Source organism: Lissotriton vulgaris, chromosome 9, assembly GCF_964263255.1.
Source record: "Lissotriton vulgaris chromosome 9, aLisVul1.2, whole genome shotgun sequence".
In the NCBI taxonomy this organism is placed as follows: domain Eukaryota; kingdom Metazoa; phylum Chordata; class Amphibia; order Caudata; family Salamandridae; genus Lissotriton; species Lissotriton vulgaris.
In genome coordinates this window covers 637924045-637949280 of record NC_141697.1, presented here as the reverse complement: position 1 = coordinate 637949280, position 25236 = coordinate 637924045, and the positions used below count along the sequence as shown (strand labels likewise).

Here is a 25236-nt window from a genome sequence, read left to right as displayed (position 1 = left end):
TGATATAAATAATGAATTGGTAAATAATTATGGTAATTGTGTAATTAATTTAGGTGCGCATTTTGGTGTTTATAGGTGTAAATGGTGAGAAGTATTTTTTTATTGATGAATTAATAATTGCTTGTTTATTAATAATAAATAATTCATTGGTAATTAATCATGGTAATTGTATAATTAATTTTAGGTGTGTGTTTTAGGGTTTATAGGGGTAAAGGGTGGCAAGTGATTTTTGTTTAATTAATTGATATATAGTTGATAATTAATGTTAATTATTTGATATTTATTTCGGGTCATTGTTTATTTTTTGTGTGTTGTTTTTATTTTTAGAGGGGTAAAGGGTGGGTATTAAATACATTTTACTTCATCATTATTTGTTTAATAGTAAGAGTTTTTAATTTTGAAATAAGTTTTAATTGTGTAATGTATTATTTTACAGTTAATTTACGCCTGTGTTGTGGGGATTATAGGGTTAAAGTGTGGGTAGTTTTTTAATTAATAATATTTGTCAATTTATACTTAATTATGTTAATTATAGAAGTATATATATATATATATATATTTTTAATTTAAAGTGTTTTGTTATTTGTGTGTTGTTAAAGGGTAGGAAATAAAGTAAATACATGTATGTAATAATTAATGTTTTTGTTTGTAAACAATCTCTAGTTAGAAATATTTATTTTTGGGAAATTTATTTTTTATTTTATTTTATATAATATTTATAGGTATTTGTTACATGTAAGTATCATTATAATGTTTTCTTTATATTAAATATACAGTTTTTAACATATGTGTACATTTATTTATTTATTTTTATAACTTTAGTTTTGATTTTTAATTATTTATTTAGTTTTTATTTTTGAACTGCGTGGAGTGTGTATAGTCATTTTTACCCCTTCGCTATCCAACACTTTCCCTACTGTTGTACTCATTGGAGTGGGAATACTAATTTTGACCCCTCAGCTATCCAACACTTACCCTACGCACTTACTGGAGTGGGAATAGTAATTTTTACCCCTCCACTATCCAACACTTTCCCTACTGTTGCACTCACTGGAGTGGAAATAGTATTTTTAACCCCTCCTCTATCCAACACTTTCCCTAGTGTTGCACTCACCTTAGTTGGAATAGTAAATGTAATCCCTCCACTATCCAACACTTTCCCTACTGTTGCACTCATCTCAGTTGAAATAGTAAATGTAATCCCTCCACTATCCAACACTTTCCCTACTGTTGCACTCACTAGAGTGGGAATAGTAATTTTTACCCCACGCTATCCAGCACTTTCCCTACTGTTGTACTCATTGGAGTGGGAATAGTAATTTTCACCCGTCCATCATCCAACATTTTTTCCACTGTTGCACTCTCTGGAATGGGAATAGTAATGTTTAGCCTTCTAATATCCAACAATTTCCCTACTGTTGCACTCACTGGAATGGGAATAGTAAACGTTCCCTTTCCGGTATCCAACATTTTCCCTACTGTTGCACTGACGGAAGTTGGAATAGTAAATTTACTCACCCCACTATCCAACAGTTACCCTACTATTGCACTCATTAGAGTTGGAATAGTAATTTTGATCCTTTTTGATATATATACAAGTATTTTATTTTGGTATAATTTTAGACTTTTAAAATAAATTAAAAATAAGTTTATTAATTGTTTTAAAGTATATATATATGTGTAAAATATTATGTGTATGTGTTTATCTTTTTTTAATGAAGTTTATTTGTTATATTTTGTTAAAGTTTGTATCTTAAATGTATTTTATTTTGTTAAAATTATTATCAATATTTAATATACATTATTTTATTGTATACATATATATTTAAATTGATATTTTTTACATCTATATTTTTACATCAATATTTTTTAGTCAAGATTTTTGTACTTTATATTTTTTCAGCAATATTTTTTACTTCGATATTTGTGACATCGGTGTTGTATCAGTGAACCCTCTATGACACTGCACTCAACATTACTCTACTCTGCATCACTGCACTCTACGCCACTGCATTCAGTATCATTCCACTGCACTGAATCCACACCCCTCAACTCTGCACTACTCTACACCAGTGCACTCTCTGCCACTCTACTCTATACCACTGTACTCTACACCACAGCATTCTATACCACTGTACTCTGCAGCACTGCACTCTTCTATGCACCACTCTAATCTACACCACTACATTCTACGATGCTGCATTGTACACTACTGAATTCTATACCGCTGCACTCTATGCCACGATCACCTGCAACACTCAATGCCAATGTACTCTACACCAGTCCACTCCACTATACATCTGGCCAGATATTCAGGTCAGAAAGTGTTTTGGTACATGTTTTTCTGGCATAAACCATTTGATAAGAGTCAAGAGGCAATTCAGTTTGTGGCGAACAATTTATACATAGTCAATACCATTATCATATTTTTTTACCTGCTATGTACTGTATGGTGTGTTGTGCTTTTCTAAAACAATGGTAATGGTGTTCCTTACTCACCTGCCATCTTTTGTGTGGTATTTTACACTTGCATGGCACCTTATAAGATTTCGTGCTCATTTGCTACCTACAGAGTGGCAGCCTTTCTTGTCTGACTCTTTCTTGGGTGGAATGTCATGCTTAACCACCATCTTGCGAGTGATATGCTTTTCTCTTGCCTGCCATCTTGTGGGTATCGATTTATGGTAATTGCATTTCATTTGCATTATATGTCACTGTCATCCCTCCACGCCCCCTATCTTGTAACTCCCAAAAGATAAAAAAAGAAAGCTACCTGATATGAACCAGCAAAACCAGAAGATGTTCAACATCATGACAGCAGCTAAAATTAACATTGTTGGCTTCATCAAAAAAACAGCTAAAAGGGTTCCCAGTATGAGAAAAATGACTCCTTGGACCAGGAGGTAGAGAGGTATGAAGGACTGGATGGTGCACTGATCCATGTACACAGCACCTGTGGATGTAAAATCAACAGATATGTCAAAGGTGTCATTAATATATTTAAAGGCACATAGCATTTAAATCATATTTTTCTACTATATATTGCCTTCTACTGAGGTTTAGTCTATTTACAAGTATAAAAAAGGCTTTGTTAAAGAAGATCGAAAGACGCCTCACATAGAAGAAATGTGGGCAAGAAAGCCAAATTTGGTCTAGCCGGAAATATTAGCCAGGAACTCAGGGCCCCATTAGGAGGGGGAGCGGATCGCCACCGCCCGGTCAGCGGTGGTGATCCGCCCGCCATCACAACCACATTTAGCGCCCGCCATATTACCATGGCGGGGGTACCGCGGCGGCCAGGGTGACGATTCAATCCTAATTGGTGGTGCGGGACCGCTGCACCCCTAGCGGCCAGTCCCAGCACCTCTAGGGTGGCGGCCAGACTGAAGTCCGCCCGCCATCCTGATGGGGCACTTAGTTCTTATAGTTCTTGAGAAAATGTCTAAGCAAGTGATGGACAATAGTGCAACTGTCATGAAACATACATTGGTGTCCAGAGTTTCTTTCCTTATTCCCCATTGGATCAGCTTGCTGACGCCTGCACAGCATGACAATAAGCATGCAACCACAGAAAGCTCGCAGGCTCAGTGGATCCGGCTAAGGTATTTTCCAGGTGTCAGTCCACCTACTCACCTTCTTAGGAACCCTACACACCTGCACGGGCATATCACAGAGGGTGGCATGCCACTGCCAGCTTGGGACATGCCATAACTGAGAAGTTACTGTTGGGGTTTTTCACTTGCCAGCCTAAAACCAGCTCTGAGCATTTTGTGATATCAATAATGAAAAGCAAAAATAGATTGTTCTTACAGAGCATTTCACACCACACTTATTTCTCTTCTAAGTGCAGTATGTAATAGCTGTTACTATAACTCGGTGTAATTGTATTAGGTTTATCAGCCCCGGGATGATGGAAGGCTGAGTCGGCTGGCTGTTACTTACATGTGTCCTGCAGATCCCGGCAAATGTCCGGGTCAAGTGTTAGAAGGGCAAAGGTCGAACTCCTGGCAGTCCCAGATCACCTAAAATTTAGAACCAGTGAACCAAGCGGGGTTAAAGCAAACTAACTGGAGGGCCTTAGTATTGTGCTTTTAAAGCCAGAATCCCAAATAACATTTTGGAATGAATTACACATTCAGAATAATCTGCAATACATCGAAAATTAGACAACTGAAGGCATGAAATAACAAAGACTAATAAGTGGAGTGTTATGTTATTTTACCTTCCCATGTCACTAAAGAACTTTTGGTCAACGCTGGTTTTTACTTTTGATCACACTTTTTAACACTACCTGCGTGATGGAGTAGTTGTCCTCATGGCTTGGATTATTGACTATTCTACTCTGACTAGGTCATGCTCGAATTCTGGATTCAAAAATGGTAAACCTTTGCATGCAGGGATTAAGTCACTGTTTCTTGAATGGAGTCCCATAGGGAAGAAGCATACTAATTGTTGTTGAATGTTGTATCCATCTTGCATGCAATAATTTGCTGTGAATTGCGTTAAAACTTGAACCTGTACATCACTCTAGAATAAACTGCATCTGCTGTGAAAACTGCTTCTAATGCTCCCTGCAATTGCACCCTTAGCTTTGTGCCCCTGGGCACAATGGGCGTGTGCCCACTTGCCTCTCCCCAGTGGCACTTTCGTATTATAGAAGGATCCACAGACTCAATACAAAGAACATTGGTACCCATGTAGAGCTAGCACAATCCTGAGGGGGTGTTCCCTCATTTGCAAGGAGGCCCCAGGCAAATGTGAAAATACTTTGTCTCTAAGCCTGCAGAATATGACAGACATGGGAGCAGAGGGGAAACATTGTTTACAATGCGGTGTTTACACAGCACTACCTTAACAACGCTGCCATTACAACGCAAGTCGTTACTACGACTTGCGCTGGATGGCAATGTTGGTTAAGGAATATTGTAATTTTATATTCCAACACCTTCCCTACGTTTACGTGGACTGGTGTTGGAATATAAAATTATAATATTCCACAATCCGCGCCCTCCAACGCGAGTCGTTGTAACAACTTGCGTTGTAATGGCAGCGTTGTCAAGTACCGCAATCTAAAAGATCGCATTGTACTGACATACATCCGAGCAGAGGCAGCTGAGCTCTTGGAGTATGCACTGACTGTGCACCACAAAGAGCCGTCTCACAGTGGGTGTGCCCCGAGGGTGGCCATTGACAGGTGGAGAAAGGGTTCTCTGGGACCCCGCAGGTGTCCACCTGCGGGCCAATGTAGTCACTCACTGCACCCACCTACAGGGGGATATCTGTCCCCCTTTTAAAGGCTAACCCTGTTACTGCCTCCAGTGAAAGAAGGACAATTTGCTTCAAACATCTGGTCCGCCTTTCGTTAATGAGCTGCTCCATGGGAATACACAAGGTTGTGGCTGTGCTGCAAGTAGCACATTAACTGTAACAGGGTGCACAGATCAGCAGTGCGGTAACACAAAATGAACGGGCCCCCTGCATAACGCGAGGAGTTGCCCCAGACACATCCTATCTCTGAGAGTTACTTGTCTGCTGACCAGCTCTGCCCCTGGCGCACCAGTATAGCGCACACCGGGGGAGTGTGTTCTGCATACAGTATGAATTTGAATTTTGAATTTGAATGCAGATTTATAAAGCGCGTAGCTACCCTGGGGCGTCCCAGCGCTGTCAATCGACCTATTGTTCCGGAGGGGGGGGGAAGAGGAGGTGAAGTATTATGGGAAGAGCCATGTTTTTAGTTGCCTACGGAAGGCAAGTAGGTTGTGTTCTCTTCGGATGGAAAGTGGGAGGGAGTTCCACAGTTTTGGAGCATTGTAGGAGAACAATCGCCCCCAGAGCGGGCCTTTTTTATTCTGGGGACGCTGGCCAGGGAGAGGGCGTCTGATCTGAGTTGTCTGTTAGACTGATGGGGTTTGACAAGGGATCTTAGGATCGGCGGGCCTCTGCCTTGCATTATTTTGTGTGAAATGCAAAGGGTTTTCAAGGTGATCCTTTCCTTAATCGGGAGCCAGTGTAGGCTTTTGAGGGCCGGTTTGGCGGAGCATCTAGATTTGGTCCCGGTTAGGAGTCTGGCAGCCGCGTTTTGGGCGTATTGCAGTCTGTTAATAACCGATGCAGGGGCCCCTAGATAAAGGGCGTTTCCATAATCTAATCTGGAGTTCACCAGCCCCTGCATTAGCAATTTCCTGGATTGGAAGGGGATTAGGTGGAGGATCTTCCGCGCTGTTTGAATGAGGCCGAAGAATATGCCTGTAGTTTTTCTGGCCTGGGCTTTAAAGTTGAGCTCTTGGTCCAACCAGATACCAAGGCTCTTGACTTCTGATTTGGGGGTGGGAGGTGATCCCATGCAGAGTGGCCAAGAGAGGGATGGAGGGAGTTTGCGTGGGTTTCCCAAGAGGAGGATCTCGGATTTCTCTCCGTTTAATTTCAGGCGTGATTCGCACATCCAGTGGAAGATGTTCTCAAGACAAGCTGCCAGGTTGTCCAGGCTTTTACTTAGTATGGTGCATAAAACTCAGTCTGTACACCCTCAACTGCTCCTTTGCCTCTGTGCTTGAGTCTGTAACATGGCACAGAGGCAAATATTTCCATTACCTGTGTGAGGCCATGCTCCAGTGCCAATGGAAGAACGCCCCATTAACCCTTTAACTGCGGGGGTTATTCCCCCGCTGTGGTGGGGGGCGCGCACAGCGCCCCGGTGCTCATGACGAGCTCAGCTCATCCTGCAGCACAGTGCTCGTGTGCTGATGACGAGCTGAGCTCGTCACGGCCACACCCGTTTCCTTAGAACGCTCAGCACAGCAGGGGAAATATCCCCGCGTGTGAGCGTTCTAATGGCCATGACGAGCTGAGCTCGTCATCAGCACACGAGCACCGTGGCTGATGATGAGCAGAGCTCGTCATCAGCATGGGAGGGGTTAAGATTGTGCTTAAAGTACATGTGAGCCGACACCATCTGTATTACAGAAGGGGTTGTGCAACAACAGTGAGTTGGACAATTACTCATGTTCAGAACTTTATGCAGATGCTTTAGGCTGACTGCTTATTGTGGAAGTTCCATACCTTATACATGCACTCTCTGGGGACACTGATTTACGTTGCTAAGCCCATTGATGTAGGCTCTTTATAGTACCACTGATGACCCCTAGCAGGCTCTTCAATATTTCTAGGTGAATAAGTGTTCTTTTTTTGCATGCATTTACAACGCATGCCATTAAAACTCGGTTGTTACAACGACTGCGTTGTTATTTCGCTAACCATTACAATGCAAGTCGTAACAATGACTTGCGTTAGGGGGCGCTGGATGTTGGAATAGTATAAATGACTATTCTGCTGTAACGGTCAATGTAACAACCGCGCTGTTATGGCATCCGTTGTTACACATGCATGGTAAACACTGTTTACCTTTCTAGGTCCCTTATTGATTGTTATTGTGGCATCACAACTGTATGTCTCAAGGCCCTGTGATATATGCACTCTCTGGGGCGAATAATGATCAATATTAGCTCATGCAACCAATTACTGTGTTACACCATTGATGTCGTCTGATAAGCTCAGTTACCCATCACCTGTTGGGCCACTTACCATCCTTAGTAAGCTCATGGATGCATGACTGTACCACTTGTTTCTAGACCCACTGATGCTTGCTCTATTTGGGCTTACTGATTTTTATTAGTAGGCCCTTTGACGTCTACACTATGTGAAGCCACTGATTCCTCTTACAAGGCCCATTCATACATACAATGTGGGGGCAACTAAGATCCTTTACTTGGCCCGCTGAAGCATGTACGCATGTCACTGACACTGATTCTACGATCAGTGAAGCATATACTGCATGGGTCCACTGATGCACATTACGAGGACCCAGTTATGCATGCACTGGTGGGCCACTGATGCGCCTTACTTAGTTCACTGACACATGTTTCATTAGGCCACTCGTTACTAGGCGCAATAATGTAAACACAGAGTAGGACAATGGAAACCCATTAAGAGGCGCATTGGGGTATTCTTATTGTGGGACTACTGATGTCTGTTGGCAGGCCCATTCATGCATGCATTGAGTGGGGCTAGTTAACTAAATGACAATCGCCACTGTTACTAGGCCAACTGACGCATGCCCTATGTGGGGCTGCGGATCACTGGCCCTGGCCACCATCCCCGGATCCGCAAGATCACGGCTGGAGGAAGATCCTTCTCCTATCTCGCTGCGAAGACCTGTAACTCCCTGCCTCTACATCTCAGGCAATCACAACCTCTGCCTCAACTCAGGAAGGACCTCAAGACCTAGCTCTTCAACTGAACCGCAGATCCACCCCCCACCCCCTCAATGCCTTGAGACCCTAACGGGTGAGTAGTCGCGCTTTACAAGAACCCTGATTGATTGAGTGTTACCTACTACAGATACATGCCTCATAAGGGACCACTGATGCTATGTACTGCCCCAGTTATGCATGCATAGCGTGGGGCCACTGATGTCTGTTACTAGGTCCATTGATGCAGGCGCTCGTGCATGTGGCTGGGTCAATGCTGCAGCGGTCACAGCAGTGCATACAAAAAACAACACACCTAAAATAAGCCCAATCCATTGGCTTTGCTGTTGATTGTGTAAGCACCAGATACGGGAGGGGGCCATTGGTAGCCACCTACGTTTCATGGAACTTATTTTATCAACTTAGAAGGATCAAAGGTTGAGTCAACTCTGCCATGATTAAAACCGGTGACTTCAAGTTTACTGCCCTGCATAATGTCCCCAGCACAATAAAGTATTGGGCTACGACGGGTCAGAGCGTCGGTCGCCAGATTGTTGCAAATGATGCTTGATGAGGACATAACTTTTCTGAATCTGATTAGAAATGCTCTACTTGCCGCGCTTTCTTCCCAGAATTCGTTGAGGTCCATCAAAGAGGTGCATGGACCAAAATGGCTGTTTAAATGTTATCAATCAGTAATTTTGCCTTTCTAAATTTAAAGATATGAACAGAGGCCGATAGGAACCAGTTTTACTGTCAGTTTATAATTACTGCTGGGGTTGAGACCCGGATGGACCAGACGGGCATCTCTTGATTCCCACAGAAGCAGAGGCTTCTGTCCGCAGTGATAATGTCAAGAACATGTCAGTAGGTGGCAGCAGAAGATCATCACTGAGCAAAAAATACCTAATCGAGTTGCTTCTGTTAATGTAGAGTTTGTAGCTTGAGACACCATCATGTGTACATTTATGACTTAATATTGGTATAGACAAGCTTAGCGTCGATTAAAGGAGATATGAATCTCAACCCTAATAGATGAATATTTTAAACACATCTGAGATTCTAGTAGGGAAAGGTTGATAAATCCCTCAATCATCGGGAGGCTTCTTGGCACGAGGGTACAAGCTAGTTCAGAGTGGCAGCTGGCAATGTTTGAAGAAAAACCAACCAGATTAAAATGGCTTCCCTTAACCCACAGGTCCTGATTATGAGTTGAGTGGGTGGAATCGCTTAATTTGTCCAAAAAAGTAAGTACCAGTGCCCTTCTACAAAAGCCACTGCAGCATGCACCACCTATTGCCCCTGACAGTGCTGCCAATGACAGTGCCATCACCACTACTAACCATCACACTCTGCAAGTCTGGCGATTCAGGCTATTCCAGGCCACCCAAAGGTATAATAATGGCGTGAGCAGTAGGTATTATTCATTTTGAATGCATATTAACTTAATAAACACAGTTGTTGTGCTCATCTTGAAATTAGGCAAACTGCGCCATCATGTGGTAGACTGTTACCAGAGCTGGTGCTGACAATTAAGGGATTTTGCCGAGCACCGGAAACCACCGGCTTAAATTAAGCACTATTCTGTGCTCAATTATAAGTCCTCCCGCACACAAATTTCCCCGGCGTGAGCACACCAGACCCAATTTTAGCAGTTGAAAAATCGGGGCAGTAAAATTGCACTGAGCATGGACTGCAGTGCAGTCCAATTCCTCGGTCACCACTGGACCTTCTACCAAGGTATAGGTGAGCATGTAATCTTCCTACCTAACCCCCACCCTACCCCAGCCAGGCAACATCTTCCCCCTCTCTCGTCCAACCTCCACTCCCGCCTCTAGCCCCTTCACAACAGTCCCTGCACACATTTATCATATGCCCAGAGGTTCTGGTGAATATGTTTAAACCCACAGAATAGAAAATACCAGGTGGAATTCTGTATGGAATACCTGGATGTATAGTTATCCCCATTCCCTGGAGTTTACCTGAGATGTATGAGTGTAGATACGGGTCAGACATGGAAATTCCAGAAACCCCGGCATCACCACACACATCAGTACCTTAATCATAATCACGCCCCAAGTGTCTGGGGAGAATCTTAGTTGTGACTCGTAATCAGCTGCAGTCCGAGTATTTATTTAATTTTCCCTCTGCATCGTCCCTCGAAATCCCCCCACTCGGCCCCACCGCCCCCACCACTGTTACCTGCACGGACCGCGGCTGCTGGTAATGAATTCTACAAAGGGAGGGCCAGTGTAGCGAAAAACTGCTCTCAAAATATCTGAATGCGAATGACAGGTCAGATGATTTGTTTGCAGAGAAAGATTTTATCTGAGGGCAATGGCTAATCTGCCAACTTCTAAATTAGGTCCTTAGTATTTATGGCAAGAAGGTGCCGGCAAACATCCCAGTGTTTTCAGGTGTGTAAGGAAAGCAACTTCTGTACATCCAAAAATCTTTTTACATAGCATATTTGGGCTGGATAATCAAGATTGTATGTCTTTTTATTGGTATCCTTTGCGTATTTTAGTGATACTATGGTGACACACCTATGCTTGCAGGTGATGTGTATTGATTTATGACGAGACAAGCGGAAACTGAGTATATAGTCATGTGTACATAGTAATTTGTATTTGTTAGTTTGGTATGCCAGTATTGTAAAGTGGATATGTTATTCTATTTATAGGTCCCCTGAGAATTGATTTAATTGTATCTGAAGTGGTCCTGAGGAAGGTTATTCCAACTGAAACGCGTGTCGACCCAGTGCCGGGTCTCATTGAAGTCTGGTTCTGAGACCCGTAAGAAGAGAACCAATATTATCTTTTAGTTTCTCACTGTCTAAATTCTTTCCTTACCACTAACAGAGGTGGTGTTACAAATGTATGTGGATGAGTGAGTGTGTATGATTGGAATGGATGTATGTAGTTGACTTATCAGGAGGACGTTTTATATATATATATATATATATATATATATATATATATATATATATATATATATATATATATATATATATATATATATATATATATATATATATATATTTTGTATTTGATAAATTTATAAGCAATAATCATGGTTATAAAAGAAATGTACCTCTGATCATATGGGCGTTTTATATATATATATATATATATATATATATATATATATATATACATATATATATATATATTTTTTTTTTTTTGTATTTGATAAATTTATAAAAAAACAAAAGAAATGAAATGCTTTACTATATAAATAAATAAAATAAATAATCAATATATGAGTATTGGCATACTTTCAAAGTAAATTTGTTGGTCAATGAGGGAAATGAATGTATAGATATACATCAAAAAATGTTTCCCATGTGGCCAAAAAAAACAGCAAAAAGGTATGTACAACAGCAGAAATCCCCAAATACTCAATCAGTGGACCGTCCACCTGCAGATAATGCACAAAAAGGCGGTTTGTGAAGCAGATAAAGGCCTAGAATTCAGCGATTTTATACATTTCCAGGTAAAAACCTTGCAATTTTTTTAAATTTCCATAAAATAAGCAAATCTGCCAAAATCGTATGTTTAACCCTAAGGTTCGTATATTCAGCATTCACTCATTTATCTGAGGATTCAATACCTTTTGGGTTGACTGTGGTTTCCAGGATGTGGTTGTGCTATTTTTTGGCAGTTTTATAAAGCGTGAACTCGACCAGAAAGTATCAGGGCACTTCATATGCATTAAACATTAAACAGGGCCATGTTCATATTTTTTTTTTTTTTGGCATAGTGTGACTAACAGATATGCCCAGAATCACAGGATAATGAGCATCACCAACAGTCAAACCTGATTCATCAGATTCAGAATAGGGGTGGGCGATAACCTTTGCTCTGCCGGCAGTGCTGGCAGAATTTTGGCCACCAACGCATGGCAGAGTTTTATCTTGTTTGCGACTCACCAACGGAAAGTTGCCGAAGTAAGCAAGTTTTGGTGCTCTCTAGAGCAATTATTGGTCACTAGAAAGGCACTCGGCGAGATTGACACAATGAGGGCATTTGCGGGCGGTCCCGACCGTTCGCGATCAGAAAGTTGCCGCTCAAGTATAAAATCTACTCGTGCAGCAGCAAAATCAACTGAGAAACAACGACTTCCGGCGCGCTACGTGGTGCTATTTGCACTGATATTTCCGCTCGGAATGAGCTCCTCATGCTAAAAATCGGTGCCATATCCCACTCATTCATGGAACTCTGTATAATCTTGCAGAGTTTTCACATAACACCGCAGAATTTTGCAGGGTGAAACTCTGCAAGTTTCACCACCCATAATCACTGGTGTAACGAAACTTGAAGGGGGCCCCCTTCATGGTACGTGCAGGGGCCCTCTCCGGACTCAATCAAGAGACCTCTGGCCAGAGTACTGTGCTGAAGGGGCCCTTGGAGCTTGGGGATCCCCCACACCACGGGGGCCTGTGTTACACCACTGCCCCTACACCAGGGTGGCAGCTCTGGCCGTAATGCACATCCTCCCCCAATTGTGATTTCTAGGGGTAAAAGATGGCTGCTAAGTGCTAACATTCAAAAATGTTTTTATTTATGAAGATGCATATTTTTAAGTTCAAAAAGAAATGTATTAGAATAAAATATTACAATAGTTTATAAAATATAAGAACAGTGAATGTAATAAGATTATACATACTGTATCAGTTGGATTGGAGGAGTGTCCAAAGAATAAAAGAATCAATCTAATATTACATAAACAATCAATATAACTATATCATATACCACAGTAAGATGAAAAAAGAGAAAATTACATAATTTATAAAATATTATAATACGTATGAAATATAAATAGAACCATATAATAACATAGAGGAAGTCAAGGAGGTTTAGCAACTTCATGCTGCAGAGGGGTAGAGATGGGAAAGCATTTAGAACTAGTATCCATGAATAATATAATCGGTGCCCACAAATCTAAACATTTGGATGCCAGATGTGTCGGCTATACAAATGTGGTGCCTAGCCTGTGATTGTAGTAAACAGCATACCACCATTCTTGATATGAAAGTTTGGTGAAGTCCTTCCAATTCTTAGTTATTTGCTGGAAGGCTACTGCTAATATTAGGTCAATTATTCTTATATTTGTGTCGGAATGTTCCGAAATAGAAGATAAGCTACCCAAAAAGATATGTAAAACAGAGAAGGAATGGTTAGATTGAAAAATCAAATTGAGTTGTGACCACACCCTTTCCCAAAAAACTAGGACACATTTACATGCAAAGAGTAGATGGAATAGGTCAGCATGTGGTAACGAAGAAGACCAGCATGTAGGTGAAGTGTCAGAACAATATGTATTAAGGACGAGGGGAGATAGTAAGAGTCTGTTATATAGGAAAAAGAGTGTTTGTGTCGTGTTTGCGGCTCTAGATGATTTCCTAAGTTTAAGCTATATTTTATCCCAAAAATCCACAGTCCAGGAGATATCTAATTCCTTTTCCCAGAATAATTCTATCTTAGTTTTGTCTCTTGGAGTAGGTGGGGTGTGTAAAAATGTATATAAAGTGTAAGCTTTAGACTCATGAAGTAATAAAGAGCGTAATTTATCTGCATGGGTAGATGTAGGAGAGGTGCTAAGAGGGGATGCTATGTACTGTAAGTAGGCAGATTGGATAGCATGTGTTAGGAGAGAATATTTAGAGCGAAAACATGAAGGGAAGCCAAAAACAGTGCTAGCTTGCTCAAAGGACATAATCAAATCCCGACTGTATAATTGGTTCACCCACATCAACCCCAGTTGACTCCAAGATTTCCAAAATAAAAGTCTATTATTTTTTAAAATGTGTATATTATGCCATATAGGAAAATCAAGAAAGGATGTCAGAGGAACCACTGGAAGGGTATACTCAGACATGAGTCCCTTGCTCATTGCACCATCAGGATTCAAGCAAACCGGGCCGAAGACGGCTGAAATGCCAGAAACCGGTCCCCGGGAGCTTGTTTCCTTCCCAGTGTAAGAATTGGCTTTTGTAGTTTGGTTTGCCCTGTTCCCATCATGCACTGGGACAGGAACAGACTAATTTGCATACAGCCAGGTTCTGAAACTGGGATGGTGCAGTGAGCTAAAAAACGGTGTTGGATCTAGCCCTGATCTCTTGACTGGGTGAGAGTTTTCTGTTTAATTCAGAGACTCTGTCCCTCACCACCCCTTGTTGTAAATATTTTTGTCCACCCTAAGCGTGGAAGGGTATACTCAGACATGAGTCCCTTGCTCATTGCACCATCAGGATTCAAGCAAACCGGGCCGAAGACAGCTGTAATGCCAGAAACCGGTCCCCGGGAGCTTGTTTCCTTCCCAGTGTAAGAATTGGCTTTTGTAGTTTGGTTTGCCCTGTTCCCATCATGCACTGGGACAGGAACAGACTAATTTGCATACAGCCAGGTTCTGAAACTGGGATGGTGCAGTGAGCTAAAAAACGGTGTTGGATCTAGCCCTGATCTCTTGACTGGGTGAGAGTTTTCTGTTTAATTCAGAGACTCTGTCCCTCACCACCCCTTGTTGTAAATATTTTTGTCCACCCTAAGCGTGGAAGGGTATACTCAGACATGAGTCCCTTGCTCATTGCACCATCAGGATTCAAGCAAACCGGGCCGAAGACGGCTGTAATGCCAGAAACCGGTCCCCGGGAGCTTGTTTCCTTCCCAGTGTAAGAATTGGCTTTTGTAGTTTGGTTTGCCCTGTTCCCATCATGCACTGGGACAGGAACAGACTAATTTGCATACAGCCAGGTTCTGAAACTGGGATGGTGCAGTGAGCTAAAAAACGGTGTTGGATCTAGCCCTGATCTCTTGACTGGGTGAGAGTTTTCTGTTTAATTTAGAGACTCTGTCCCTCACCACCCCTTGTTGTAAATATTTTTGTCCACCCTAAGCGTGGAAGGGTATACTCAGACATGAGTCCCTTGCTCATTGCACCATCAGGATTCAAGCAAACCGGGCCGAAGACGGCTGAAATGCCAGAAACCGGTCCCCGGGAGCTTGTTTCCTTCCCAGTGTAAGAATTGGCATTTGTAGTTTGGTTTGCCCTGTTCCCATCATTCACTGGGACAGGAACAGACTAATTTGCATACAGCCAGGTTCTGAAACTGGGATGGTGCAGTGAGCTAAAAAACGGTGTTGGATCTAGCCCTGATCTCTTGACTGGGTGAGAGTTTTCTGTTTAATTCAGAGACTCTGTCCCTCACCACCCCTTGTTGTAAATATTTTTGTCCACCCTAAGCGTGGAAGGGTATACTCAGACATGAGTCCCTTGCTCATTGCACCATCAGGATTCAAGCAAACCGGGCCGAAGACGGCTGTAATGCCAGAAACCGGTCCCCGGGAGCTTGTTTCCTTCCCAGTGTAAGAATTGGCTTTTGTAGTTTGGTTTGCCCTGTTCCCATCATGCACTGGGACAGGAACAGACTAATTTGCATACAGCCAGGTTCTGAAACTGGGATGGTGCAGCGAGTTAAAAAACGGTGTTGAATCTAGCCCTGATCTCTTGACTGGGTGAGAGTTTTCTGTTTAATTCAGAGACTCTGTCCCTCACCACCCCTTGTTGTAAATATTTTTGCCCACCCTAAGCGTGGAAGGGTATACTCAGACATGAGTCCCTTGCTCATTGCACCATCAGGATTCAAGCAAACCGGGCCGAAGACGGCTGTAATGCCAGAAACCGGTCCCCGGGAGCTTGTTTCCTTCCCAGTGTAAGAATTGGCTTTTGTAGTTTGGTTTGCCCTGTTCCCATCATGCACTGGGACAGGAACAGACTAATTTGCATACAGCCAGGTTCTGAAACTGGGATGGTGCAGTGAGCTAAAAAACGGTGTTGGTTCTAGCCCTGATCTCTTGACTGGGTGAGAGTTTTCTGTTTAATTCAGAGATTCTGTCCCTCACCACCCCTTGTTGTAAATATTTTTGTCCACCCTAAGCGTGGAAGGGTATACTCAGACATGAGTCCCTTGCTCATTGCACCATCAGGTTCAAGCAAAACGGGCCGAAGATGGCTGTAATGCCAGAAACCGGTCCACGAGAGCTTGTTTCCTTCCCAGTGTAAGAATTGGCTTTTCTAGTTTGGTTTGCCCTGTTCCCATCATGCACTGGGACAGGAACAGACTAATTTGCATACAGCCAGGTTCTGAAACTGGGATGGTGCAGTGAGCTAAAAAACGGTGTTGGATCTAGCCCTGATCTCTTGACTGGGTGAGAGTTTTCTGTTTAATTCAGAGACTCTGTCCCTCACCACCCCTTGTTGTAAATATTTTTGTCCACCCTAAGCGTGGAAGGGTATACTCAGACATGAGTCCCTTGCTCATTGCACCATCAGGATTCAAGCAAACCGGGCCGGAGACGGCTGTAATGCCAGAAACCGGTCCCCGGGAGCTTGTTTCCTTCCCAGTGTAAGAATTGGCTTTTGTAGTTTGGTTTGCCCTGTTCCCATCATGCACTGGGACAGGAACAGACTAATTTGCATACAGCCAGGTTCTGAAACTGGGATAGTGCAGTGAGCTAAAAAACGGTGTTGGATCTAGCCCTGATCTCTTGACTGGGTGAGAGTTTTCTGTTTAATTCAGAGACTCTGTCCCTCACCACCCCTTGTTGTAAATATTTTTGTCCACCCTAAGCGTGGAAGGGTATACTCAGACATGAGTCCCTTGCTCATTGCACCATCAGGATTCAAGCAAACCGGGCCGAAGACGGCTGTAATGCCAGAAACCGGTCCCCGGGAGCTTGTTTCCTTCCCAGTGTAAGAATTGGCTTTTGTAGTTTGGTTTGCCCTGTTCCCATCATGCACTGGGACAGGAACAGACTAATTTGCATACAGCCAGGTTCTGAAACTGGGATGGTGCAGCGAGTTAAAAAACAGTGTTGAATCTAGCCCTGATCTCTTGACTGGGTGAGAGTTTTCTGTTTAATTCAGAGACTCTGTCCCTCACCACCCCTTGTTGTAAATATTTTTGTCCACCCTAAGCGTGGAAGGGTATACTCAGACATGAGTCCCTTGCTCATTGCACCATCAGGATTCAAGCAAACTGGGCCGAAGACGGCTGTAATGCCAGAAACCGGTCCCCGGGAGCTTGTTTCCTTCCCAGTGTAAGAATTGGCTTTTGTAGTTTGGTTTGCCCTGTTCCCATCATGCACTGGGACAGGAACAGACTAATTTGCATACAGCCAGGTTCTGAAACTGGGATGGTGCAGTGAGCTAAAAAACGGTGTTGGGTCTAGCCCTGATCTCTTGACTGGGTGAGAGTTTTCTCTTTAATTCAGAGACTCTGTCCCTCACCACCCCTTGTTGTAAATATTTTTGTCCACCCTAAGCGTGGAAGGGTATACTCAGACATGAGTCCCTTGCTCATTGCACCATCAGGATTCAAGCAAACCGGGCCGAAGACGGCTGTAATGCCAGAAACCGGTCCCCGGGAGCTTGTTTCCTTCCCAGTGTAAGAATTGGCTTTTGAAGTTTGGTTTGCCCTGTTTCCATCATGCACTGGGACAGGAACAGACTAATTTGCATACAGCCAGGTTCTGAAACTGGGATGGTGCAGTGAGCTAAAAAACGGTGTTGGATCTAGCCCTGATCTCTTGACTGGGTGAGAGTTTTCTGTTTAATTCAGAGATTCTGTCCCTCACCACCCCTTGTTGTAAATATTTTTGTCCACCCTAAGCGTGGAAGGGTATACTCAGACATGAGTCCCTTGCTCATTGCACCATCAGGTTCAAGCAAAACGGGCCGAAGATGGCTGTAATGCCAGAAACCGGTCCACGAGAGCTTGTTTCCTTCCCAGTGTAAGAATTGGCTTTTCTAGTTTGGTTTGCCCTGTTCCCATCATGCACTGGGACAGGAACAGACTAATTTTCATACAGCCAGGTTCTGAAACTGGGATGGTGCAGTGAGCTAAAAAACGGTGTTGGATCTAGCCCTGATCTCTTGACTGGGTGAGAGTTTTCTGTTTAATTCAGAGACTCTGTCCCTCACCACCCCTTGTTGTAAATATTTTTGTCCACCCTAAGCGTGGAAGGGTATACTCAGACATGAGTCCCTTGCTCATTGCACCATCAGGATTCAAGCAAACCGGGCCGAAGACGGCTGTAATGCCAGAAACCGGTCCCCGGGAGCTTGTTTCCTTCCCAGTGTAAGAATTGGCTTTTGTAGTTTGGTTTGCCCTGTTCCCATCATGCACTGGGACAGGAACAGACTAATTTGCATACAGCCAGGTTCTGAAACTGGGATAGTGCAGTGAGCTAAAAAACGGTGTTGGATCTAGCCCTGATCTCTTGACTGGGTGAGAGTTTTCTGTTTAATTCAGAGACTCTGTCCCTCACCACCCCTTGTTGTAAATATTTTTGTCCACCCTAAGCGTGGAAGGGTATACTCAGACATGAGTCCCTTGCTCATTGCACCATCAGGATTCAAGCAAACCGGGCCGAAGACGGCTGTAATGCCAGAAACCGGTCCCCGGGAGCTTGTTTCCTTCCCAGTGTAAGAATTGGCTTTTGTAGTTTGGTTTGCCCTGTTCCCATCATGCACTGGGACAGGAACAGACTAATTTGCATACAGCCAGGTTCTGAAACTGGGATGGTGCAGTGAGCTAAAAACCGGTGTTGGATCTAGCCCTGATCTCTTGACTGGGTGAGAGTTTTCTGTTTAATTCAGAGACTCTGTCCCTCACCACCCCTTGTTGTAAATATTTTTGTCCACCCTAAGCGTGGAAGGGTATACTCAGACATGAGTCCCTTGCTCATTGCACCATCAGGATTCAAGCAAACCGGGCCGAAGACGGCTGTAATGCCAGAAACCGGTCCCCGGGAGCTTGTTTCCTTCCCAGTGTAAGAATTGGCTTTTGTAGTTTAGTTTGCTCTGTTCCCATCATGCACTGGGACAGGAACAGACTAATTTGCATACAGCCAGGTTCTGAAACTGGGATGGTGCAGTGAGCTAAAAAACGGTGTTGGATCTAGCCCTGATCTCTTGACTGGGTGAGAGTTTTCTGTTTAATTCAGAGACTCTGTCCCTCACCACCCCTTGTTGTAAATATTTTTGTCCACCCTAAGCGTGGAAGGGTATACTCAGACATGAGTCCCTTGCTCATTGCACCATCAGGATTCAAGCAAACCGGGCCGAAGACGGCTGTAATGCCAGAAACCGGTCCCCGGGAGCTTGTTTCCTTCCCAGTGTAAGAATTGGCTTTTGTAGTTTGGTTTGCCCTGTTCCCGTCATGCACTGGGACAGGAACAGACTAATTTGCATACAGCCAGGTTCTGAAACTGGGATGGTGCAGTGAGCTAAAAAACGGTGTTGGATCTAGCCCTGATCTCTTGACTGGGTGAGAGTTTTCTGTTTAATTCAGAGACTCTGTCCCTCACCACCCATTGTTGTAAATATTTTTGTCCACCCTAAGCGTGGAAGGGTATACTCAGACATGAGTCCCTTGCTCATTGCACCATCAGGATTCAAGCAAACCGGGCCGAAGACGGCTGTAATGCCAGAAACCGGTCCACGGGAGCTTGTTTCTTTCCCAGTGTAAGAATTGGCTTTTGTAGTTTGGTTTGCCCTGTTCCCATCATGCACTGGGACAGGAACAGACTAATTTGCATACAGCCAGGTTCTGAAACTGGGATGGTGCAGTGAGCTAAAAAACGGTGTTGGATCTAGCCCTGATCTCTTGACTGGGTGAGAGTTTTCTGTTTAATTCAGAGACTCTGTCCCTCACCACCCCTTGTTTTAAATATTTTTGTCCACCCTAAGCGTGGAAAGGTATACTCAGACATGACTCCCTTGCTCATTGCACCATCAGGATTCAAGCAAACCGGGCCGAAGACGGCTGTAATGCCAGAAACCGGTCCCCGGGAGCTTGTTTCCTTCCCAGTGTAAGAATAGGCTTTTGTAGTTTGGTTTGCCCTGTTCCCATCATGCACTGGGACAGGAACAGACTAATTTGCATACAGCCAGGTTCTGAAACTGGGATGGTGCAGTGAGCTAAAAAAAGGTGTTGGATCTAGCCCTGATCTCTTGACTGGGTGAGAGTTTTCTGTTTAATTCAGAGACTCTGTCCCTCACCACCCCTTGTTGTAAATATTTTTGTCCACCCTAAGCGTGGAAGGGTATACTCAGACATGAGTCCCTTGCTCATTGCACCATCAGGATTCAAGCAAACCGGGCCGAAGACGGCTGTAATGCCAGAAACCGGTCCCCGGGAGCTTGTTTCCTTCCCAGTGTAAGAATTGGCTTTTGTAGTTTGGTTTGCCCTGTTCCCATCATGCACTGGGACAGGAACAGACTAATTTGCATACAGCCAGGTTCTGAAACTGGGATGGTGCAGTGAGCTAAAAAACGGTGTTGGATCTAGCCCTGATCTCTTGACTGGGTGAGAGTTTTCTGTTTAATTCAGAGACTCTGTCCCTCACCACCCCTTGTTGTAAATATTTTTGTCCACCCTAATCGTGGAAGGGTATACTCAGACATGAGTCCCTTGCTCATTGCACCATCAGGATTCAAGCAAACCGGGCCGAAGACGGCTGTAATGCCAGAAACCGGTCCCCGGGAGCTTGTTTCCTTCCCAGTGTAAGAATTGGCTTTTGTAGTTTGGTTTGCCCTGTTCCCATCATGCACTGGGACAGGAACAGACTAATTTGCATACAGCCAGGTTCTGAAACTGGGATGGTGCAGTGAGCTAAAAAACGGTGTTGGATCTAGCCCTGATCTCTTGACTGGGTGAGAGTTTTCTGTTTAATTCAGAGACTCTGTCCCTCACCACCCCTTGTTGTAAATGTTTTTGTCCACCCTAAGCGTGGAAGGGTATACTCAGACATGAGTCCCTTGCTCATTGCACCATCAGGATTCAAGCAAACCGGGCCGAAGACGGCTGTAATGCCAGAAACCGGTCCCCGGGAGCTTGTTTCCTTCCCAGTGTAAGAATTGGCTTTTGTAGTTTGGTTTGCCCTGTTCCCATCATGCACTGGGACAGGAACAGACTAATTTGCATACAGCCAGGTTCTGAAACTGGGATGGTGCAGTGAGCTAAAAAACGGTGTTGGATCTAGCCCTGATCTCTTGACTGGGTGAGAGTTTTCTGTTTAATTCAGAGACTCTGTCCCTCACCACCCCTTGTTGTAAATATTTTTGTCCACCCTAAGCGTGGAAGGGTATACTCAGACATGAGTCCCTTGCTCATTGCACCATCAGGATTCAAGCAAACCGGGCCGAAGACGGCTGTAATGCCAGAAACCGGTCCCCGGGACCTTGTTTCCTTCCCAGTGTAAGAAGTGGCTTTTGTAGTTTGGTTTGCCCTGTTCCCATCATGCACTGGGACAGGAACAGACTAATTTGCATACAGCCAGGTTCTGAAACTGGGATGGTGCAGTGAGCTAAAAAACGGTGTTGGATCTAGCCCGGATCTCTTAACTGGGTGAGAGTTTTCTGTTTAATTCAGAGACTCTGTCCCTCACCACCCCTTGTTTTAAATATTTTTGTCCACCCTAAGCGTGGAAGGGTATACTCAGACATGAGTCCCTTGCTCATTGCACCATCAGGATTCAAGCAAACCTGGCCGAAGACGGCTGTAATGCCAGAAACCGGTCCCCGGGAGCTTGTTTCCTTCCCAGTGTAAGAATTGGCTTTTGTAGTTTGGTTTGCCCTGTTCCCATCATGCACTGGGACAGGAACAGACTAATTTGCATACAGCCAGGTTCTGAAACTGGGATGGTGCAGTGAGCTAAAAAACGGTGTTGGATCTAGCCCTGATATCTTGACTGGGTGAGAGTTTTCTGTTTAATTCAGAGACTCTGTCCCTCACCACCCCTTGTTGTAAATATTTTTGTCCACCCTAAGAGTGGAAGGGTATACTCAGACATGAGTCCCTTGCTCATTGCACCATCAGGATTCAAGCAAACCGGGCCGAAGACGGCTGTAATGCCAGAAACCGGTCCCCGGGAGCTTGTTTCCTTCCCAGTGTAAGAATTGGCTTTTGTAGTTTGGTTTGCCCTGTTCCCATCATGCACTGGGACAGGAACAGACTAATTTGCATACAGCCAGGTTCTGAAACTGGGATGGTGCAGTGAGCTAAAAAACGGTGTTGGATCTAGCCCTGATCTCTTGACTGGGTGAGAGTTTTCTGTTTAATTCAGAGACTCTGTCCCTCACCACCCCTTGTTGTAAATACTACTCCCTGGGCAGCAGCATATGGTGCAGGAAGGCGAGTTTATAGCTTTTCTAGTTTAAGAGCACATCCAGGCCTCAGGACAGGATCACCAGCCCAACTTTATTGGGTTCAAGGGCAGCACCATAACTGCACCCAGATTCACTGCCTCTGACTCTTGTTGATTTTTATTGACATGTTTCTTCTTTTTCCTTGCAGCGTTAGTAGCATATAAATTATTAGAGGCAATGGGAGGCCATCTCTGTTCAGATAAATATGTTCATCTACAACACAAATTAGGTTGTGTTTTTGTAGCTGCGAAGTTAAGCATCTCTAGGCATATCGCCCACAAAAACAGACCAATATACAAAAACAGCTTGCACCAGATGGGATGGAAAGGGAATCAAATGGTTCTCTTTTGTGTAAAAAAAGGAGGTTGGTCTTCTAACAGTCTATCGCCTTTGTGTGCATAATTAACGCGACTTCAAAATGTTTTGGGAACCATCTATTTGAGAAGCCGGCTGCACTGGCAGAACATGCCAACAGAACAGGAGGTGGAACACCAGGGCCGCAATGGCATCAGGGGAGAACTGGGCACTGTTTCCCATTCAATAGACAACCTTTAGACATACACAGAAGAGAGAGGGGAAACTGCATAGGATGGCCGCAGGAAAGCCTTATATTCGAAAGGGAAACGTTTTTGCAGTGTGAGGGGATAGGAGTGCACGTTATGGTAGGGGTGCAAAGTAGGCCTCTTCAGCAGGTGGACATCCAGTCAGCCTTATACCTATGAGTATCTGTGCCACATATGCATTGCTTTAAAATGGCAGGTTTCGTCCGGTACTTAGTTTAATTTGAAAGGGGTTTAATTAACTTCAAACCTGCACTTCTCAACACTGATGCAATACATTTAATAGGAGAGTACCCGCGCCCCTCAGGAGCAAACCGGTACTATGGATAGTGAGTATCAGCACTTCTATATTTCCATGTAACTGTATATAGAAGACTCAGGGCCCCACACAACATTCTGCAGGGGACATCATTTTGTGGTACACCACTGAAGTATGGGCTCCTGTGCAGGGTTGACAACCGTCCATTTTGAACACAGCCGTTTAAGCGCAGTCTGCTCCTAGGACCCAGCCCCATTGGGATCCATCTTGTTTTCAGGTCAGAAACAAGATTTGTTTGTTTTTATTCAGGGCAGCCTAGAGTAAAAGGTGGGATGTCAAGGTAAAGGGTGTAGCTAATCTTTAAGCAAAGAATATCAGCTTGGTGCAATTGAGACCGCATACTAAGGCATTGCATAAAGGCTCAGTCGCAAGAATTTGTGGATTGTGATTGGGATGTGAGGTAGGAGAGCTAAGCAGGGGCATAGTTCCATGGGTGTGTTTGGGGTGTAAAACCTCCCTAATACATTGATTTTGGTGTGTGTAGTTGGGTTCAGAGGCCTTTAGTTGGGCTAAAAGTGTCTGCAGTCAGCCTACACACACAACATGAAAAGAATAAAGAAAAGACTGGATGGCTCCTATGTGGTGCAGACTAGCATTTTTATTGTAAGACTATGTCCATCCATTTTGCCATTGTAATGCCAGTGATGATTGAGAAAACTCTGTTTCACACCTCCTGCATCTATTTGGCTAAGCTACACACCTGGAGCTAAGCGGGCCTACAGTGAGGCTCCTGACCCTAAAAACTAGGGGTTTTGAGACTTATTTAGAAGCGGGAAAAGAGCCAGTTACTGGTAGAGATGGCTCAGCTAGCTCTGCCACAAAAGACTTTGGCCGTTGGCCCATCCACAGCAGGGTTGTTGGCCAATGTACATTGGAAGGCCTGCTCTACTGGCGGTTGTCCTTCTAAGATACAATTTTATTGTTCAGGACTGTTAGGAAATTAGTGAAAACAATTCAAATGGCCTCAAAATGCTGATTGAAATCCCAGTAGAGAAACAAAGCAGTTTGTAGATCAGGGTTAAAGCAACTTGGTGCTCACGCGGCCAACTTCTCTAGCTTCAGAGACCAAGCCACCCCGGATGTTGCTATGAAGCAAGTAATGAATCCCCCCGCCCACGCTCCCCTTACTGAGCAGGAAGGCATCTCTCAATATGGTCAGAAGTCCTTCACCATAGGAATGGATGCCATGGGGTCTACTGATCCAGAGTGATGAAAGGGCACCTGATAAACTTTAAATGACCTTCTCTGTCTTCACCATGACACAAAACCTTATCTCAGTGAAGGCCTGTGCAAAAGGCTATGTTAAGTCCTCTGGTCAAACTGTAGAGCTATGTAATGAAGCACTGGAAATTGGGGTCTCACTCTGGTTATGAATGGAGCATGACAGTAGGGATCAAATCTGTTATTTTCTTGATTAGACACAAAGATGCTTTAAGGCATCTCAACAGTTGTAAGCATTCACGTTTCCTCCTTACATGTTGGTGAGAAGGCCTGACCCTTCAGATGACAAGCCTGGTGGCAGGGATGTAGCTTCAGGGTAACTGTCTGGGGTGTGACACACCCCACCAGATACCAGATATATGCATTATTGGCTTGGTAGTTGGGTTTGAGGACCCTGTGTCTTTTTTTTCTCCACTTGTTTAGTTGGGAAATGTAAGAGTCACCACCCCTGAATCTCACTGCTTTGCTATGCCCTTGCCTGGTGGGCTTTGCAGCATAGGTGTTCACACACAATGAATTGAGGGTTGTCCTCTTGCTCGTGTCACTTGACAGTTGGTTAGGAAGTGATTATTTTATCATTGGTAGAGTTTGTGATGGTTCTTAGGGTGAGGCAGAGCCACAAGTGACAGTGATGACAGGTGTTGTGATGCAGATACATTAAAAATAACGACCC

At 44.0% G+C, this 25236-nt stretch overlaps 1 protein-coding gene across 2 annotated transcripts in view; it reads right to left on the bottom strand.

The window, feature by feature from the left end:
* LOC147692007 (transmembrane protein 272-like) overlaps positions 1-25236 on the bottom strand; it is a 274212-nt gene that overhangs the window by 10014 nt on the left and 238962 nt on the right. For both annotated transcript variants that reach the window (XM_086938300.1, XM_086938299.1), the window contains exon 6: positions 2774-2953. In XM_086938300.1, the coding sequence (XP_086794426.1) occupies positions 2774-2953 (180 nt within the window). The remainder of the gene's footprint in view (positions 1-2773; positions 2954-25236) is intronic.